Genomic DNA, 21,438 nt, shown 5'->3' with positions numbered 1-21,438 from the left:
TGTACAGATGAGTTGTGCTAATAACGTCAGAAGGGAATTAATATTAATAGTAGTAGTAGTAGTTATTTGTACTTGGGCCTCAGCCCAAGTACATTTGTTGTTTTTGTTATTGTAGTACAACACCAAAAATACTTCACTGTGACTAACAAGTTGATCATTATCTTTTATTGTTTTCAGATACTCTGAACAAACACTAATTTTCCTATGAAAGCGTACAAAAAGAGAGAGGATTTATCCAAGCTAAGCCCGCGCAGCAAGGCCGTGTTTGTGACAAATTCATTGAATGCGCATATTTTTTTACTGTAACAGTAGTCTTGTATTCAAATGAGAGGAAAATTCACCAACCACGATGAATGGGAAGCCATCACCATGACGATTCTTCGATTAAATTGTCCGGTGGAAGGTTTATTGACCAATCTGAAGGCGGAATAGTAAAAGCAAATAAGCTTGCCTCGTTTTTTTTTTAATTTTTATAGTCTCACTGTGTCATAATTGACCTTGGCAATGTTGAATCGTTTGCAACGCATTAGCACGGTGTCCTTTTCAGCAGACGATAGCAGAACAACCTAAATATCATAAGGTCAAGTTCACCGTTAATCTTAGATTCAGGAAATTCAAAGGTTGACGGCGAAGTTTTCATAAAGAATACAATTGGAACTAATTTGGGATAATTGGATGGTGAAGTAAGGTTATTTAACCTGCAAATGTTAGCTCACCGATTTGTCTTTTTAAGTTACACACTTGTTTTTATGAGTAATTTGTTTAATTGCAACATTCAGCTATATGCTATGGCACCTAACACTTTTGAGAAATTTGGAAAACATGAAGATCCAATTATCCCAAATTAGTTCTAATCCTGTTTAATAAAAAAATTGTTTGTTCACAAGCAATGTCTTGGATACTATGCAATATCCCTCAATTTGGGCAAGGCTGGCATGTTTCATTAATTTTTCAGTGAAAGACGTGGAAGTAGGGAGAAGGAAAAACACGGGGGAGGAGAAAGTTTTTAAATTCTCAGTGGGTCGGCAGCTGCGAACAGATTGCACTGTTTCCTTTCAAACTTTCATTTGTTCAAAATATAGCATTGCATATTTACTTGCAAAGACATTCCCTGGCGAAAATGTCTAAAAATTGGCGGTCATGTATGTATAGCGGCTGAATTACATGTACATCCATTTCGTTGTAAGTCCAAGCGTAAGGCTTAGTGTATGCATGACGACATGACATGTTTTGATAGTTCACAAGATAATGCTCGGCTTGTTAATTGTTTTTCCTCGTCGGCAAGGCATCCCACATCGCCTTGGTCTGTGCTTTAGCCGTTGGATCGTCGCTGTAGTCCAGCGCATCAGCGTGCCACAACCCCACTCCGAGTAAGCCCCTCTTGGTGGCGTAGTCGAACTTCAACTTCAAACTTTGAGGGTCGTCGTACCATATCTGGTGGAACTGTTCCGTTGTTGAGTCCTGTGCAAGATGGAATGTAATAACTTTAGCGCTGTTGCTTCTACTTCTGGCGGGATTGCACGTTATTTTACAGATTTGGACTTTTGGAAATGTAAAAACCGATTTTAAGAGGTCATTCAAATTGACTGTCACGTGATCCCTATGTAAACAAAAGTAATACAAAACATAGTATTTGACAATATCTAGGCTTTCAGAAAATATATTTTTTATTTTATTTTTTTTTATTTTATTAATCTCGAACCAACAGGTTGCCCTAATAACAGGTTCGTTTGAAATTAAAATATAAAACTAAAACGAAAAATATATAACAGTTACAACGTAAACAAACAGACAGGAGAATTCACATAAGAAAAAACCAAAAAAACAGCAACACAGCGAAAGATACACAGAAATACATCCAGATAAAAGTAATTATTCAGAAAAAAGGATCTTACATAATCCATGACGAAAATTACTGAAGTTATTAAAAATATCTAAATTTTGCTTGTTACAGATAGAATTAAAATATGTCTGAGATCGTGATAAAAATGAGTGTTTCAAGATATTCGTACGTGCTGACACTGGTCTAAAAGACCAGCACGACGCAATGTAAAAGCAGGATATACATTGATGAGGTTCCTGGCTTAATTTTCTTCAGAGAGTTCATTAATTGGAAGTGTCCAATACTAGTCTTGGAACCTTAAGTCTTTGAATAACGACTTTGAAACAGATTCTCATTACGCAAAATTGTTCGACTTCGATGGGCGAAAATTACCCGTAGTTCATGGCCGATGCATCTAAGTTGAGTCTGCGCAGAAAGGCTTCATTCAAGCTTGCTACTACCGGTCATTCTATTGTTCACTCGCCTGTATCGCATTATCATTAAACTCTGACATTTTCAAGTGAATGGTAACAATACACGAACAAATTCTTAAATCACAGACTTAAACAAAGTCACTCTATACTGAGTGAAGTCATGCCGACAATCCGAAATGTCGATTTTTTTTACAAATAAATGGTAAGATTTCTAACATCTCTTTGTAATGCAAATCAAATTCTCAAAACAAATTTTGACTATATCTACCTGTAGCTTATTGTCCACTGAAAAAATCGCTGACAATCGTTGTGACAACACTTCGTATACTTAACTCATATATGAAAATAATTTGTTTCCTTAAAATGAAAACTGAACTCTGTCTCAGAACATTTCTTATTTGGCTTATTTTTTAAAAGCGTACAAAATCTTGTTGGCAGAGCATAAAGTCAGCTGTTTTTTGTAACAGACATTGCGTAGTGCAAAGGCAATTATTAAATTACACAATGGTTTTAAATTTTGGAATAATGATTTTTTCTAGATGTGACGCATAAAGTGTGAAATGTTTTAAGTTCTTAACAGAAATGAAAGATTTTTAGGACCATTTAAATGTGATCTTTGCTATTTCAAATGAAGAAATTGTCTAACGTATGTATATGGGATATTTACCTTATAATTGAAATATGGAGATTTATTTACATCGCTCCAAATTCTTCCACTTGTCGAGTTGTTCGCCAGAAACTTCATTATAACGGCGTAGTTTTTCTCTGTTCCGACATTCTCATCACACACCGGCCAAAACGGCAAGTGTTTGACGACACATTTATTCTGAAAAACCGGTGTTTACTTTGCTCGTGTATCGTTTATTTTCGATATCATTAAAAATAACAACAAACGAAGTAATACTATTACAACCCTTTCGTCTAATGTGAGTTTCTCTTATTTAATTCTTTGAGTTATTCATTAGTTAAGTTCTATCAGAAGGGAAGCTAACGACATGTATACATTAGTCCTATGTCGATGTGCCCGTTGAAAGTTATCAATTTTACATTATTTAACAAATTGGAAAATTAATAGAACCAAACACAAGTGGGCGGACGTGTAATTGAGTTTTGTTTTCTTTTATTTTTTGTTTAGTTATCCTTCTGGTTTCTGGTGTCATTCTCTTTAAGATGGACAATCACAGTGTCGCAAACACCAGTTCAGTAGGGAACTGACTGGTTTGTATGCAGACGGGATTACTCACCCCCGTTAGGTTCAGACACGGATAGTCATACCCATACCACGGCAATCCCATCAGAAGTTTACTGAGAGGTATGCCAAGATAGATAAAGGCTTCCATCGCTGTGAAGGAAGATAGACATATTGACATAGAATTAGACTGGCACCTTGCATCTCTCTGACAGAGACACCATGGCTCATGAAGTCTTAACACTTTGCTGGTCTTCATTTGAATTTAATTTGAAACCTGCACAGTAAATGCCGAAGTTTCATAAAAGACTGACATATCTATTTTGCCTTTAACGGGTAGACAGAGAATGGCGATTATTTGCACTTCATAAATGAGTAAACTTGAGATAATTGGCCTCTCTCATTAACATTTGTACTATGGTCCTTGGTTGTTATTATTCATAAAGAAAGCAAAATTAGTTTAAAGATTAAAATCATCGGCTGAAACAGTACTCATTCGTTTAGTGATTATCACACATTCACAATTTCCCTTCCGACAATTTAACCGACCGTATACAACAATCTCTTATTGTTTGAAAATTTTCTTGACATATATTCATCGGGACGCAAGGACTTTGTTACATATACCGAAAATCTGCAACAAAAAAGCCACTGGGGGTATGCCTACAGCAGAAAAAGGGAATTCCGACCGGCGTCGTTAACTTTCAAGTTGAATTGACATCGAGAAATGACCATACCTGTGACCGTCTTATTGTAGGGAGAGTTGGCATCCGCTACACAGGGGTCACCTATTGACCCCATTTCATCGTAGTCCATGACGAATAAAAAGTCTGTGACGTCTGCAAGACCCTTGTAGTCATAGCATCGAAAACCCTGTCTTGCGCAATCCGGCGTCCAGGCGACGTCGAAAGTGACCTGTACGCATGATCAGAACAGTACCAGTAGAGGACAAAGTTTAGTCTCGCAAAGGAGAGTATATAAGCACTACGGCTGAAGAATAAATGTTTTAGTTCATATATCCATAAAGCAGATGAACTTATGAATATATAGCACAAGATATTGTATACATTGCAATGTATCTCAATCGGAGACACTTTCACGTTTTGGGGAATGGGAGGAGAGGAGAGAAGCAGAGACAGAGAGAAAGGGGAGGGGGGAGGTAAAGAGTAGAGGCAGGCAGAGAGACAGGTAGATAGAAACACATGCAGACAGATAAGCAGACAACCTGGCAGACAGATAGGATGACATACAAACGGACTGACTGACAGGCAGACAGGCAGACAAATAGGCAGACAGGTAGACAGATGGCGAGAGACATGTACTGATAAACAGTAAATCTCGGGGAGAGGAGGGGAGAGGGAAATGTTACGTTGGATGGGAGAGGACAGAGACACGATTGTTATCTGCAAACATAGGAAGGTGACGTGGGAAGGTATTTACAGAAGGACCAACAGGTAGTTTTGTAACATGTAACACCCGTGGTAACTTTTCTTCTCTATTTACACCATGCAGAAGTTGTTTACGCACAACTGAAGTCTAGAAAATAACGAACCTGTGACCCTGGTATTTTGCTGTGGAATGCTTGTGTTGTCTGATTTACGAAAGTCGTCAGAAGCTCTTGCCTATAGGAGTCAAAGAGAGAATCTTCTGTATCGATGTTAAAACCATCCATGAATCGATCTTCCACAAGCTGGACTTGTTCTGTTATCCACTTATCACGTTGGGTCTCGTCGGTAAGGTTCCGTACCGGAAACGCACCTTTAGTTTAAGACAATAATAAATCGTATAATTAGCCTTATTTTTCGTATTCATGATTTCTCAACATGTTACATTCGATCTGCAGTGATATTGTCACGGGAAAGCACATAGCACAGAGGCAACCGGGGCAACTGGTAGCAACGGTGTAAATTTTCAGAATTAGTTTGTAACAAGTAAAATTTAAAATCGGCGATGTGCCATAGACGTTTAAGGACTTCCTACAATAAAAGTCTCCAAACTTTGACTTCTCGGATCAAAACAGTGTGAGAGCTGAAGATGCTGGTTGACGACAATGAACATATGACTCATGTATCAGAGTGCATTTGTTTTGAATGTAGCAACTCCTCAATGGTGCGTTAGGGTAGTACTCGCATCGAAATTTTAAGACTTAAATTTTGGCTTAAACTTTTCGTAAGCAAACTCTGTACCATTTCCTTTCGAAATTAAAAATAAAAGTCAGGGGTCACTGTGCAAACTTTGAAACCAGAGAAACAAGTTTCCCGATATTTACCGACAATTGAAATTCAATATGGCCGCCATCCCCACGCTGAAGTTTTTTTCGATTTTTTTTACAAAATAAACTGCCGTAAACTTTACTATTCCATGATCTTCGAAATGAGCCCCCATGAGGTAGACTAAAAATATTGTAAAGGTTTAGAGTCCGAATATCTGTCCCGAGGCGCATTCTACCTCTGTGCCTTATATACATTGCAGTAATATTAAGAATGAATATGGTTGGTTGAGCTTGGTTGCTCAGAATCTGAGTCTAAATATATCTTTACATGATGCTTAAATGTACTGGGTCGGCGGTTTTCCTTCTACCACTTTCTGTTACCTCCTTCACATCCTATAGAATATTTCTCCTTTTGTCAATATATGTCTGTTTGCAACTAACGATCGTTACCTTCCAAGGAGGCTGTGTTGTACCACAGACAGTGTGGTTGAACCATGTGGCTAAATGCCATACCTAGCTGTACCAGTCGAACGCCATGGGCATGCGCAGTGCACATCAGCTGTGGATCATACTCTCCCAACATGCCGACGGTGGTGATCTTCGACCAGTCATAGTTTTTCCAGGTAGACCCGCCGGTACGAAATACGAATGTCTGCGTTTAGTGAAGAGGAAAGAGCAAGTCATTCTGGTTGAAATATTTTCCAATGAAGCGTCATATAGCCTATGTTATTTATTTTTTGCCTTTTGTGCAAGCTTATGACCTCGGTTTGGCGAACTGACCTTTCAGGACGATAAAATGCAAATTCCCCATGATTACCGAAGCCACCGTCTACCAAACTCAAATACAGCGCGTCTAAACTAGCATTGTTTACGTCATTCCAAGCACGGGATGCTACGCTGAATCATATTACATGTAAATCACAAGATTCAATGTCGTCTGCGCGATAAGGAACGTAATTAGGCGTGATGTAAGCTTACTTCCGGGTTCCAAAACGGGGGACAGTCCAAATTCGCGTCCAAACCGCGCGAACTGACTGTTCTTACCTCCTTTTTAGGCTTTGCTGTGACTGTCTTGCACAGCGACGGATCTGAACAGGGACACTTGGCGGTCGGTAGCGAGCCCGCCAAAAGCAGACAGTGCGTGGTTATCAACGTGAACGTCCAAAAGGTGTGCATTTTGATAGAGAGTCGGCAACTGAGTTGGCACATGCGCAGAGTGAATTATATGAATAGGGTGGGGGTTTTTGTTTGTTTTTATTTGCCGAGTGACAAATAAGCGACAATTACTTTTAACAATTTACTCTGAGCTCGGATTCGCGTCAATTAATTACAAACAATTTGTACTAGCCATATGCCCTTTTAGTGTTATTTTTCAATAAGGGACGATTCAGAATTTACTTCCAGGGGGGGTGGAGGATTTTCTATTTTCTCGGTGATTTTTGTCCATGGCCCCCCTAGTAAATTATAGAAAAAATCTATGCCCCCCCCTCATCTTTCCTGTTTTTTTTCCATGGCCCCCCCTAATATATACATGCATGCTTATACATTATAGACATATCCAGTCTAACAAGTTGCAGGAACTGTAGTGGACATTTAATCGATGATATAACAAATCATTTCAGGGTTATGTGACTATAAAAAGAATGATTTGCAGGGACTGCAAGTGGCACACTTTTGGAAAGGGTAGCAATAAACATATCCGGTTGTAAATTTCTGAAGAAAAAATAATTACTAATTATGAATACTTTTTTCGTTATGTCTCACTGATACATATGATGCACACAAAGACAAGCAAAGATGTCAGTTAGAAATGGTGAACAGAAAATCAGAGGAGCAGATAATTGGCAAAGTGATATATATCTTGAAGTTTTATGGTACATCAATTGCAGATATCCAGATATTTCTGGAAAGTGAGATGTACATGCACACGTTCAGCATACATTTTCATTTGATGATGCTGAATATTTGCAGACTCACGGTGAAAGTTTTAAACATTAGGAATTAAAATTGGTGAAAGCCAACTTGTTTTTAATTTTCTCTTTTTTTCTAATTTGGTTGTCATAAAACCAAGTAGCTACCACTGAAAGCAACAATGCTGAGGAATATTTTAGAACATTTCTTGAACAAAACACCTTATCCAAAACATGAATTCACATGTTATTCTGCTCATTCCATTCACAATCCAATGTTCATATTAAAATGCAGATAACCCTGTGTAAGTCAAAATTCACATTTTGTCAGCAGTATTTTTCAAAATTGACAGAGCATTCATATTTCAAATTTTTTTAACAAACTTTTATTTTAAAATAGTCATGATGTGCATGTTTTCAGATGACACGAAACAATACATGTTAATTTGTTTTTTTGCCTTTTCTGCCAGCCGCCACTGTGAAATCTTTGATTATACATATCAGAATGAATGGGACACAAAAGTATTAGCATTAATACACAATGTGTAAGCCTATCCACATTTCTCCTAGCCTCATACACACTGAGATCACTTCTTGGACTACAGCAAATTTCTTGTGTACACAATATTTCAACAATCCGACACCATAGCATTGGTGCAGTGCCTCATGATCTTCTGGATGCACATACAGGATTATTGGAAAATCAACCCTTTTGTAAATTTTTCACCATATATTTTTGACAGTAATACATAATATTTTTATTTTCAACATTAAAAAACTATTCGCTGAAAAGCACCTTGAAGATGAGACGGCCATAAATTTATTTTCCAAAAGTTTTATAGTAGATGTAAGCACTGTACAAAGTTATGTAGAACATTTAAAAAATTTAGAAAGGGTAAAATTGATGAGAATGAAACATAGAAAAAAGGAGCAGAAAAGAAGAGTAGCAGTAGCAGTAGTTTACTCAAAGGATGAAGTGGGTGTATATTTGGGGTAAAAACCTCAATTTTTGTATTAATGATAAAAATTAATTTAAGTCAAAAACTAGACAGTATTTTCTGAAATGTAATATTTCACTTGAAAGGATAGTATTCATGTAGAAAAAAACAACTATTTTATTTGGCATTATCCATCTTCATTTTAAAATTGTAGGGATTTAAAGACTGACACTCTCATAATTTATTAAAATCATGATCAGCAAAATTAAAATGCCTCTTATTCAAATGCCTCTTATTAAAAATGTAAGAGCTTTATTGCCAAACAAAACCAATTGATAGTTGTTGTGTTATATAGCATTTACAAAACATAATGTGAAATTTCAGAAAATTTGACCCAGCCGGAGTGGAGTTAAATTCTTTGGAAATTTTGAAATTGGGAGGCAAAAGAAGCCAAAAAATCGGGTGATTTGCATACATTTGCATAGATTAACACTTCTGTATCATGCAACTTTCAACTGCTTTACAAGCTACAAGGTAAACCCAACCTTAAAAAGACATTTGCTGTAATTTTTAGCATTTGTTCAATGTTCATCTCTGTGTATCAGCATTTGTTTGTTATTCTATCACTACATACGGTAGAACACCCAATGCTGTATTTAGCAACATACCAGTGTGAACATAAATGACCATTGTTATTGTTGATAAAGAATTCTAGTCCGGACTTGATCTGAGATCTCTTTTCAACAAAAACAACCCTGACTGTTCACTGTATGGTTTGTATTGACATGCTAAATACTGGACATTTCATGACGCTTCAGGGAGGAGAACAAGATACTGCAGTAAATGCATAAAACAAACCACTGTGAATATTACCGAATTTGGCAGCTAAAGGAGTTTAACTAAACATTTTGAGTTTATCTGTCACCCAGGTAGCGTCTATGGTTCTCTTTTGTAGAGATCAGAAATTCTGGGCAAATATTGAATTGATGTTTTTTTTCCTTGGCCCCCCCTAAAAGATTGTGGTATTTTTGTCTGGCCCCCCCTAAATTTTCTTGGGAAAAATGGGTGGCCCCCCCTGAAAATCCTCCACCCCCCCTGGAAGTAAATTCTGAATCGTCCCTAAGGTTCTCTATGATGTCACACGCGGGACAATTTAGCACTTTCACTTATGTTTTCTCCACACAATACCACACACACCTTGTGCGCATGTAAACTGTACTCAGTTTACGACGCTTAACCGCATCTCTCCGTCTTCTCTGGCAGGATTTGATCACAGACATAAATCGAGAAAGTATTTAACAGGTGACCATTATTGGTCTACATCAAGCTCTGTATATATGTGGATCAAAAGTCACAGGTGAAATCAATGATAGTGTGTTTGTTCGGTGAGCCTATTAAACACTCATAAAGACACCGAACCTATTTCCAATAAACACATCGTTTTAAAAACGTAACAAGAAGAGTGTGCACTTCTACCCTTTCAATTTAATAGTTACTTTTTTATGTACTTTTTGTTGGTGAAATTGGGTTTCTTGTTCTACTCCCAAAGCACGTAAGAATGCCAAGTTAACTTGACAATACGGCTAGAATGTGTGCAGGTTCAATTTGTCGTTGACAATCCAGTTTTTTTCTGGATTGGAATTGATGTGTCAACCTAATTTTAACATCATTCCAAAACTGTGCGATATGCAGAACAGTGTAAACATCACTTGATTATTTTATTAACTTTGTGCAACCAGATTCCATACAAGTACAGACAGGTTGAATTCTCAGTTACAATTAAAACTTTACACAATTTAAAAGGTGCACATTAAAATTGCTCTGTCAAAAGTCATAAAAAAACAATAAGTGGTTCTAAAAGCGCATGCATATAAAAAGGAAAGCTATCTTTAAATTTGATAATTGCGAAGAGCGTAGGGGATGGAACTATTCTTACTACTAACTGAAACCTTTGTACGACACCTATAGGAGTAGCATATTGTTTGGAGTGACTAGCCTTTCTGGTGGAGACTGGGTTGATCAAGTAGTTCAACTTGTCAGTATCGATACAAATGTTATGAAAGAAAGAAAGAATGAATGACATAGCTTTTCTCTTCTCTGATGCAATGTATTTCATTTATTTGTAATATATTCTTGGTATGACTTCCCTGGATATATGATTCGAAATGCTCTCTTTTGAACTGTATATACTGGTATTTAAAAATACAATTTAGGGAGAAAAGTAAGGAAATATATTTTTGTTTTACACCAAAAAAGTGATAAAAGACTATAAAGAGCTCTCTCTCTCTCGCGCGCGCGCTCTGTTCACTTTCATTTCTTTCTTTCATATAAAAGCTGTTGTTGTGGGTAACATGATCCAAATCAGACGACAAAAAGTTGACTTCTTTAGAGACAAAATTTCATGAAGTTAATATTTAAACTAGAACACTTAAAGAAAGACATGCGGGCTGCCTCTCTCGACGTATTTTGTGAAAACGTAATAAAAAATGTATAAAAATGTTTGAGCTGAACCTGGAGATCTCCTTATAGCTATAACTTCTTACGGGCTTTCCAGAATTTTGTTCTTTTTCAGTTTAAAAATGCACGTTATTCTCTTCTCGATATACCATATTGCCTAGAGCTAAATTTGTCAGTATAGCGCGTTTGCTTGCAGTGACCAATATCGTTATAGTTGACAAATCAATATTAGCCATGTAAACTTCAAACAAGGTGTTGAGTCTAATTGGTTTTAATGTACTTTGGAAGACGGTGAAGAATGGAATTATTATCAAAAGGTACAACTATGGTCCTTTGGCCAACGGTTGACATTAATTATGGATTGCACCACAGCAATATTCGAATACTTAATTACGTAAAAAAATCACAGCGGACCGGTCAACTCACCTTATAGTACAACCGGAAAGGAGTCTGCATTTCGGCCACATGATGGCGGTACGCGTTACCGTTGTTCGCAATGTGCATTTTCAACCTATTCTCTATTTGCTTTCGACCCAGTTTTGAAGACACAAGCAACGGCTTGCCATTTCCCAACGTACACCAGCTCACAGGTTAGGTACTGACGTAAGCCGAAATAATGCATTAAATTAAATTAGCAACACAGATCACATTGTTTGTTTGTTTGTTTGTTTGTTTGTTCGTTTTTCGGGGATTCATGAAATTTAGAGAAGCAGACTGTGTCAGTATCTGGAAGAGATGTTGTGGCTGCATTTATTGTGAATGTCTCCCAATTGTTACGTAAAACATCTACCTCAGTCGGCACATGCGCATTGACTCACAGTACACGCCCTCAAAATTAGCACTCAAAAGTTTGCAGCGATTTGAAAGTTGGGTGGCCATGTTTCGTGATTGATCGTATCGATTTATGCGGCCGTATTTTATTCAAAGAATGAAGTATAATTTATTTGACAGAGAACACAAACATTATGATACCCCCTCCTAGGTGTTTCTCATAATAAATAAAGTCATGCAGAAAGGGTGTTATTACGAGGCTGTAGTGAAATAATTTCTCTAATTGTTTGAATTATTACATTCTACTTGAATTATAGTCACCAGCAAAAAAACTGATAAGATAAAATACAAATATCAATCTGGTTCGGAATTGGATATGTAATTGTAAATTTTCCTCGTGGTTCCTAATAGGCTTGGTGCATTATTTATTTAGACTCCATGCGTATTTCCGCCCGCATTATCCATGGAAACGGCCATATACGCATGATTCTTGGTTAATATTCGCTGACCGTTGATGATAAAATGTTTGTATCGAGCCAGAGAGTCAACACCACAGCAATACCGACCCTTGCACCGAGTGGGACACAGTTTTAAGCTGGTTCGGTTGCAATGCAATGCGGACGTCTGCGTTATAGCGAGTGCCGGCCTGTGACATGAACGGTACGGTGAAGTGCTTTGAACTTGAAGTTACCAACAGCTCACGGCCATGACAGTGTATTACAGCTGTATCATCTTCTTGCTCTGTTTATCAAGCTGCTTGTCTTCGGGTGATCAAAGTGAGTAGCTTTTCCTGCCGTCAACCTAGATCTACTTTCGTTATGTGTAGATAAGGATGAGAACGTCAGCGCACCAATATCATCAGCGCGCCAAATAACTTTGAAAGGCTGGAAATAACTGTATTCAAATAGCGCACAACGCTTGTGCATGCTCGGCATGCTAGTAGCCCCCAGGCAGCTTAACATCGCCATGGTCAGCCGACAAGATGGCGTTGTGGTGGCGATATCTCTTCTGATCGTCCCTGATTTTAGTCCACAAATACAGCTGATTCACCGAACTATATCGATCACAGGTCACAGGGTCACATAGCTGTGTACAATGACTCACCATGAATATATTAGATAAGCACGCAATTTATTCAGTCTCTGAATCCAACACCGCTCACCTGTTTGTCTGTACGTCACTGGAGAAGATAGCGTTGAACCATTTTGGCAGAGTGAATTTGTCAACCATTAATTTTGACAGTTAGCTGTTGAGGTCATATCTACTTTTTGTATAGACACGCGCTATGACGTCATGATGAAATTTCAGAAGTAAGGAATAAAATATCAACACAGATACACGGTACATCGATGTCACATGGCAAAATATGAGATTTCCAAGGACCAACGGGTGTCAGAGAAAGACTAATATAATGGTTGTAATCCGTGTCTCTACAGAAATTATCACAAAGTGTCGTTGAATTGGATGGGACGTTTTGAGACTTATTTGATTGTATTCACCACGTTTAGTACCGTTGAAGTACTACATTAACATATACAGCGTATGTGAGCCTTGCTGTGAAGGGTGTTTTCATGGCGTCTACCTGTATCTCTCTCTGGCTGGAAATCAACTTTTGTTATTTCAAATTCAAGTAAATTTTAAAATGCCCGAGCCACATCGCCTGAACATTGATCTTGCCATGATTTCTGCTGTACGTCACAATTCAACTGTGGTTTCTTGAATAATTTCCAAAGTGAGGTCTGTCCCCTTTAATGATAAAAGCGCTCCAAGAAAACCCCTGTCTTCATCCCTTAAGCTTTGTATTATCAATTATCTGTTTCTGTCTATAAATTGTCTTTTTTCTCGATTTTCGAAGAACTTAGTCGATTAGAAGTCGGCGTGACACCCTACGAAGGCAGAGTGTCTATATATTTATCAGACCATGGATGGACACCAGTCTGCGATGACCAATACTGGATAACAGATGCCGCTGATATCCTCTGCCGAGACTTAGGTAATTAGGGTAACAACACAATTATTTTAAAAGCATGTATCTTTTTAATTCCAGGTATAGGGTTTGTTTCAGGTGATATGAAGATCATAGAGGTGTCAAAGTCTTTATTTTTGATCGAAACTAAATAAGAAGTTGAGTTTTAAAATTTGCTTCGATGATACAGATGATAAGGGCGCATTCTGTACCGTACACTCATCTTCGGTGAAAATTCAATGGCCTGTCACAAGTGTTTTTGTGTCAGACTTGCAACGTTGAACCAATTTTCAAAGATTTGTACTGTCACAGCAATCAATTAATATAATAGTATAGTTAAGGACAACAATTCAAAAAGGCCGTGGAATCATGTGAAGCCGGGTACATGTAACAACATGTAATGAAATCTACATCGCAAAGATATGTCATGCTGACACAAGCTAATACATCAACGTTTGCTAGACTGCTGATGAACTCTATTAATGGGGGATGTGTGTCTCGTATTGTATTAGCTGTGAATTGTGTCGGTCATAGAGATCGTAGATTATTTAAATACGCGCTTTGTATAAAATGAAACTATTCGTTTGACTTCAAACCCCTTCCCTAACCAAAACTATGGAAGCGTTACAATCCAACAAGATATTGTAGTTAGTAGAGTGATTTTTGTGCAGTATAATAGTATTAGAGCCGAATTGTCTCTGCCCCTGAATGTAATGAATTTGGTTTGTTATCGAGCGCAACTGTTGGATAAACCGCTCTGTGATAGGATACACGCAGAACAATTTATTGATATGACTTCAAACGAGACGTTTCACCGGCCCATCTGGTCGAAGGACGTACTTCCGTCCACAAGCGTAAAATTTCTATACATGATGCTAGTTAACTGGAGAGTTAATATCTCCTAGGACATTCTGCCGGTGCAATGTGGAACAAAAGCCCACGGACGTCGGATGAAAGTGTCGGGCCAGTTTGTGTCGCTAACATACAATGCGAAGGCTCCGAAGACAAACTGCAAGATTGTGGCTTTGAACTTGATCTGTCGTGCCACTGTAATCAAGCAAAGGCAACATGTAACTGTGAGTGAACGTTTTAATATTGTGTGTTATGAGGAAAAAACTTCTCATGATATCACAAAAGAGTACTAAATAAGAACTATGACCACGGATACATAAACTATCTTCGTCAATATCGTCATCACAATTGTCACCATCGTCACCACCACCACCACCACCACCACCATCATCATCATCATCATCATCATCGTCTTTGTTATTATCATCATCGTCGTCGTCGTCGTCATCATCATCATCATCATCATCGATATCATCATAATCATTATCATTATCATCATCATCATCATCATCATCATCATCATCATCATCATCATCATCATAATCATCATCATCATCATCATCATCATCATCATCATCATCATCATCATCATCATCATCATCATCATCATCATCATCGATTATCAGCGTCGACATCACTATCATTCACAATTTTGCATCAGCTTTCGTCATCACTGCTGTCTTCAACACTTACTTTATCATTGATCAAAAAATGTCCATAGAAGACTCAGTAAAGCTAACTTTAATAACATTCATGTAGCGTGAATACTATGAACACTTTGAGCTCAACATCACAAACTATGAATGATTATATTTGTCGGTCAATCTTTGAGATTTAATGCGATGGAAATAGTTCCAGAAGGTTTTCTAGCACCATAGTATTATGTGATTTGCAACATTATGTGCAATTTTGAATCTTGGCTGCCATGATGTGGTCAAGGCAAATAGTGACATGTCAAGCCATTACAGTGCTGCTAGTGAATGTTAAAATAATATGGCATTGCACTTAATCAAATCATACCGTTTTCGGATTTTATAAAATACTAGTGCAGTATTAGACCTAGTTGGCTTACAAATTTAAACTTCATCATAATTCTAGAGGTTTGTCGCTTCTTTCAAATCTAAAATTACTTTCTGTCATTATTCAGACGATGGCTATGACGGGTGTTACGAGGTTGTCAATTGTGAGTTGAGCGAGGAGTTTGTAAACGACAAAATGACCATTCAACTCTGCCTGGAATATTGCCGAAATAACGACTTTATGTTGGGGATGCTGCAGTCTGGTGACCGCTGCATTTGTCGCGACAAAGACGCCAAGTGTGATAGCTGGCAGAGAAAAGAAAATACTCGTTGCTACGTCCCCTGCGGAGGCGACGAATCACAGGCCTGTGGCGGTAATAGTATCATTGCTGGGGTCTATAATGGTAAGTGAAAGTGATTTAGACGTGCCTAACACCAAAAATCACTCTGAAGACAGAGAGCTGCCGCCGACGTAGATATTATCACCTCTATCACAAAAAACAACAACAACGTGAACGACAACTAGGGTGACGAGAAGGGAAAAAATCACGCGAGAGTGTACAATGAATGTGAAAGAAAACGTACTGCAGTTATTTCATAGTACTAATTAGTGATTCTGTTCATTTATTCGAAGTGCATCATAAGTATTGTTTTCCATTTTCAAGTTCAAATGGGGGCCTGTGGAGGGCGCTTCACTGAAGACGGCGGAACGATCTACTCGCCCGGATTCCCTGGCTTTTACACCGGCTACAACCACTGCACATGGACCGTCAGTTTAGTGAAAGATCACGTCGGCCTTGATTTCACTATATCAAAAATCAGCGGGGATGATGACATCATCGTCTTCGCCGAGATTCTCGATGGAAGTGCCCGGATCATTGATCAGCGCAATAAAACTTTGAACCCAGATCACAGTATTTATTCATGTTCCAACGAGGTGATGATTGGACTACAGAGGAAAGAGGGCCAGGGAAACAGTATATTTGCAATAGCGTATAAAGGTATGTATCCGCTGTATCTGAACTATAGCCATCATCTCAGCGCAGTACAATATTTACAAACAATCAGAATTTACAGCTACTTTGTTACTCAATATTATCGTATCGATTCCGGCAGTAGCAGTTAATACAAACGTTAACTGAGCTAGGAGGAATGTGTCCCTTTACTTTAACACCTCGCGATATATATTAAAATGTTAAAGCTTCAAGTCTGTCATCAGCATTCTTCTATTATTTTCTAGACACTGAGTGCAAAGGCGCCCCTTGCAATTGCACAAATATGTAAAACATAGTCCTATGTGTTGATTCACATTCTTGGAACCACGGTCCCTCCACGTGGAGGGATTGTGTTGGAACTACATCATGTCGTAGTAATCAATTTGGTAGAGTAATTTTTTGAGAAAAAAAGAATCTGTTATAAATGTCTTGAATCTTTGCAATAGGTTTTTCTCGCTGTGATGATCCTGGTGTCGTAGAACACGGGGAAGTCATCACCGAAAGTGTCTGTCCATACCGTTCTGGCGACTACGCTCGGGTTGCATGTAGGATGGGCTACGCCAAAAATACTACCAACACAACGATAGAATGCGACGACGGTACATGGAATGGTTCACTGCCAGAATGTATAAGTAAGACGCCTCATATTTATTCCTTCACTACTATGTGTGGCCTGACGCTATTCATTTCTACGGCTAAAGTGGATCTCTGCAGTTGAAAGCGGGTTAGAACGTAAAGATTGCCATATCATTGAGTTGGCATAAACCCAAACACTTTTTCTCCTCTTCCTCAATTTCATCATCACCATCATCATCATAATCGTCATCATCAAATCATCATCATCGTCATCACCATCATCAAATCGTCATCATCATCATCATCATCATCATCATCATCATCATCATCATCATCATCATCATCATCATCATCATCATCATCATCATCATCATCATCATCATCGTCATCATCATCATCAAATCATCATCATCATCATCCATCATCATCATCATCATCATCACGATTTTTATTACCATCGCAATTAGTATCAGAATAAGAATTCATATTCTCAATTCTGTTCTACAGAGGTAGCCTTTGATGAAGAACCCGAAGAAAAAGTTTCTGTTGGTATGTAAAATGTTGATACAAGAGAACAATAGCAAGTGCATATATCTCACACAGAATATCCTTTGCAACTTGTTCATCGGTTTAGATCATGGTTAACTTCTCTTTCGTAATTCATGAATTATTCGGACTTTTTAAAGAAATTTAATTAATATGCTACACTTAATGAATTTTCTTGTGCATATAATGAAACTCAGCCACTCATCATCGCAAGATCAGTCTATGTTATAGACCAAAGACTTCTGTATATATGAGGATTTCAGTTGACGGTCGTACCTCGGATCCGATAGTATTAGTTCTCCCAAGGGTTATATTTCTGTCCTTCCCCCTTTGATAATTTATAATTATGATAATTGTCGCCTTGTTGAAGTTTGCAGATGATAGTGCATCTGCAGCGCTTTCTCTTCAGCATCGTTCTGATTGTCACGATGGTCCTACTGCTGGCCGGAAAATCCTTTTCAAGCATGAATATATACCCAAAGCTATTATCATTGATTCCAAAGGATACGAACCTGGCCGAGAGAAAACCATGAAATCTGATTCATAATAAGGAAGATAAAATGCAAACATGATACAAACAAGATAAAACAAAATATAAACCTATCTACTGGTTGGCAATTTTCGGGGAGAATCGGTACATTTTTTTCCTTTTATTTATCCTGCAGTACTTATACATGTAAGCATACTGGACATAGATCATTGAATGTTAAAGAACGATAAGATGAGAACTGAATGTGATAACTAGATGGCTATCAATTGTCTATAGTTGTCTATTGGCTGGAATTTTATTTTATTTTTCAGGTTTGATAACCACTATTGTTGTCATCGTCGCGGTTTGCATCGCTGTTGCTGCTATCGGATTTATGCAAGTCTGCAAGAAACATTGGCAAGTTTTTTTTTCTATTGGACGCTTTTGACTGATTGCCCGTCCCCATCCTTCAAATGCACGCTTTCATCCCGGTATACGCATCAAGGATGCCCGTTGAAACTGGGCAGCTATCTTGTCGTATATACTGTCGTACTGGAACTGCGTGTGCACTGCACATCAGAATATGTTAAGGCTTGCAAAAGATTCTGATCAAATGTGATGTCTTAATATCACTGTTTGCTGAAATAACAACACGTCACGTGACAATAGACTTACATGCAGATTTCAGAGTAATCATATGTGCCTATATATTAGCAATGGTCAAGACGTCACCAATATTTCAGACAGCCGCATGGTGCTAAAGTCTTAACAAACTTCAAAAATTATAAGAGAATATAAACGTTCCAAGTTTACTTAAACTGTTTGTCGCATATTGATTTTTATTTCTTCCAATTTGTCTTATTCTTCAATTCAGGACATCGGGTAATAAGTGGGACACAGCAGAACACTCAACGCAGACCACGATTCGTTATTCAAGCGTCAACACCGAGGACGGATCACGGCCTGCAGAGCCACGACCCGACCTCAGCCAAGTACCCACGTCAGAAACTGCCGTCGCGACAGACACTGCAAGTACAGACATTGAGGGCGGTCTTCAGCAAGATGGAGAGAAAAAATCACAGACTGCCCTGCAAAAGTGAAAACCGCATAAATGGCAAGAAACATGGCTATTTTATGCTGGTCACATCTTACACGTTGTCTGTTTTAAATAGCCACCAATCCTTGCTATCGTTCTGGTGAAACAATGGCGCCTACTGCGACGGCTTGAATTTTGGATATAGTTTAGCATACCACCACAACTAGCGTTTCCGCAATAGAATGATATAAAGCTTTTGTAATTGTCTGGATTCATAATTTTTTGTCTGAATGAATTGAAGAAGTCAAACGAATGGTATGTCACCATTCACAGCAAAACAGACGAATCGTAACAGATTTTCCACATCGTTAACAACTGATAACAGGATGGTGTATTTTACAATTTACAACGCATGCGCACAGCAGAAGAACGAATTTCAACCAATCAGATTGAGATTTTGTAGAGATTTTTAATCCACGGGCCTATCAGATCATTTGCAAACACGATGAAATGCCGGAAGCAGCTGCCGAAAATTATGTCAGACATAATTCGCGTAAAGATGTCATCTCCTTCTCAAAAGAAATGATCACGTCCACAGAAACGCGTTTTGTCGGGAAGCACATGCATATAGACATTGTCTGCGGGACAAGGCACCGTAGTTTGAAATAAAAAAGATACCATGGAATTGTTTTTGCAGTGCTTTTATCAAATATACTCCCCAAATGCTCATCAAAGTTGTGTGGGTTTTACAACATTTGGACCATTTTTTTCCTTTTGGAAATCATCTCCGTATTGACTGCAGAAAACGTTTTTCGAACAAACGCAACATCAAAATGACCACAAAGTATCACCTTTGACTTAAACACCCGCTCGACAATTTTAGGCTCTCACGGTCAAAGTTCGATTGAAAAAAGTCTGACCTAAAATGACCTTAAACGAGGGTGTATACCGTAGATGTATCCGCGGAACATTATGTTTACATTTTTCTCTATGAAATCCAATTATGACCAAATATTGACTAGGGGAAACCTATGAATAGATAAGCTGGTGGTATTCAAAGAGAGAGGGTATATTCCATTTTTAAAATCGTGATTATTAACATTGTTTCTGTGATGTATCACCGTTCACACATCCACTCTCAATATTTCTGTCGTTTTACCCCAATTAATAAAGTTGGTGTTTGTCTATCGATTTATAAAATGTCTAATATTTGGTTATAATGAAAGCTCTAGATAATTATCTACCATAAACAACGTTTTATGTAATTCTCTGCGACATTGTTTCAATATCTTAAATAGCTGTAAACTTTGATATTATTTCCGTAATACTGTAGTTGTTTTAAGAATGACGTTGCATTTGCTTAATTACTCATGGGACATCCTTCTCAAGTTTGCTAACCAAAGTATTGGCCTTGGGGCATTAAAAGACTTCGACTTTTGCTCAAACTTTCCTCAAGGAATCTTTCAACCATACTTTTACCTAATCAAGAATAAAAATTGGGGGTCAATTGTAAAGTTTGTTACTACAGATCAAAATTGTATCTAACATTTGCCGATATTTGAAATTTCAAAGTGGCCATCATCCCTGTGTTAATATGTGGGTATAAAGTTTCGAAAAACTAAGACAGTAAAAATTTCTCTTACTCCAAGAGCTTAAAATGAGCCCCCACAAGTGGTAAATTAAAAAAAGAGTTGTAAAAGTTTGAGAGTCTGGATATATGTCCCCTAGGTACGTTTTACCTGAAGATGCACATTATCCCGCAAGATATGAGAAACTTTTGTGAAAAAACTTCAATTTTAGTCCAGACAAAAGTTAATTGATAAAAAAACAACCAAAAAAAAACAAAGACCTCTAAATCTTGAGATAATTTTGAAAAGATGACATTGAGAAGCCAAGCTTTCGGAACTGTGCGCATTTATCAGCTATTAACATTAATTGCCGAGCGTGGCGCACTTTTCATATGCGATGTTTCATTTCTTCCAAGTCCGGTAAAATAATCAGAACAATGACTAAACTTTTTAAACATTAATTCATGACATCAAAGTGTTACTCACATTTATTTTACAACACATTCGAATTAATGGGAATTATTACCAAAAAACATATGATTGCAGTATGAGTTTACAAGTATCACCAGGAAAGAAAGGCAAAAAAACTTTGAATTTGAACACATTTTGCGTTGGACGGGTGACGCTGAAACATGATTTGAGAGTAGACGTTGAACTGTGTTTTGCAAAAAGAATAAA

At 37.8% G+C, this 21,438-nt stretch overlaps 2 protein-coding genes across 2 annotated transcripts; one reads left to right on the top strand and one right to left on the bottom strand.

Moving 5' to 3' along the window:
* Positions 1-138: 138 nt before the first annotated feature.
* Positions 139-6,853, bottom strand: LOC139133431 (di-N-acetylchitobiase-like). Its single transcript, XM_070700026.1, has 7 exons — positions 6,702-6,853; positions 6,171-6,309; positions 4,998-5,203; positions 4,183-4,360; positions 3,501-3,598; positions 2,924-3,082; positions 139-1,461 (listed from the first exon to the last, which is right to left on the bottom strand). The coding sequence occupies exons 1-7, from the start codon at positions 6,831-6,833 to the stop codon at positions 1,261-1,263; spliced, it is 1,113 nt and encodes a 370-aa protein (XP_070556127.1). The 5' UTR covers positions 6,834-6,853; the 3' UTR covers positions 139-1,260.
* A 5,399-nt stretch (positions 6,854-12,252) lies between these two features.
* LOC139133422 (kremen protein 1-like) lies at positions 12,253-21,424 on the top strand. Its single transcript, XM_070700013.1, has 9 exons — positions 12,253-12,509; positions 13,589-13,726; positions 14,605-14,775; positions 15,699-15,974; positions 16,236-16,571; positions 17,012-17,197; positions 17,649-17,690; positions 18,489-18,573; positions 19,031-21,424. The coding sequence occupies exons 1-9, from the start codon at positions 12,440-12,442 to the stop codon at positions 19,254-19,256; spliced, it is 1,530 nt and encodes a 509-aa protein (XP_070556114.1). The 5' UTR covers positions 12,253-12,439; the 3' UTR covers positions 19,257-21,424.
* The last annotated feature ends 14 nt before the right edge of the window (positions 21,425-21,438 follow it).

The sequence above is a fragment of the Ptychodera flava genome, chromosome 1 (assembly GCF_041260155.1).
Source record: "Ptychodera flava strain L36383 chromosome 1, AS_Pfla_20210202, whole genome shotgun sequence".
Taxonomy (NCBI): domain Eukaryota; kingdom Metazoa; phylum Hemichordata; class Enteropneusta; family Ptychoderidae; genus Ptychodera; species Ptychodera flava.
Note: the sequence above shows the minus strand (reverse complement) of the source record. Positions and strands in the feature narration are given on the sequence as shown.

What these genes read in the sequence shown, in the direction of transcription:
- LOC139133431 (XM_070700026.1), bottom strand. Translation starts at nt 6,833, where the DNA reads ATGCACACCTTTTGGACGTTCACGTTGATAACCACGCACTGTCTGCTT. An exon ending in GCAAAATACCAGGGTCACAG is followed by an intron (nt 4,361 to 4,997) that starts GTTCGTTATTTT and finishes TCATGCGTACAG; the next exon opens with GTCACTTTCGACGTCGCCTG. An exon ending in CTCCATATTTCAATTATAAG is followed by an intron (nt 1,462 to 2,923) that starts GTAAATATCCCA and finishes CATCTTGCACAG; the next exon opens with GACTCAACAACGGAACAGTT.
- LOC139133422 (XM_070700013.1), top strand. Translation starts at nt 12,440, where the DNA reads ATGACAGTGTATTACAGCTGTATCATCTTCTTGCTCTGTTTATCAAGC. An exon ending in TATCCTCTGCCGAGACTTAG is followed by an intron (nt 13,727 to 14,604) that starts GTAATTAGGGTA and finishes AATATCTCCTAG; the next exon opens with GACATTCTGCCGGTGCAATG. An exon ending in TTCACTGCCAGAATGTATAA is followed by an intron (nt 17,198 to 17,648) that starts GTAAGACGCCTC and finishes TCTGTTCTACAG; the next exon opens with AGGTAGCCTTTGATGAAGAA.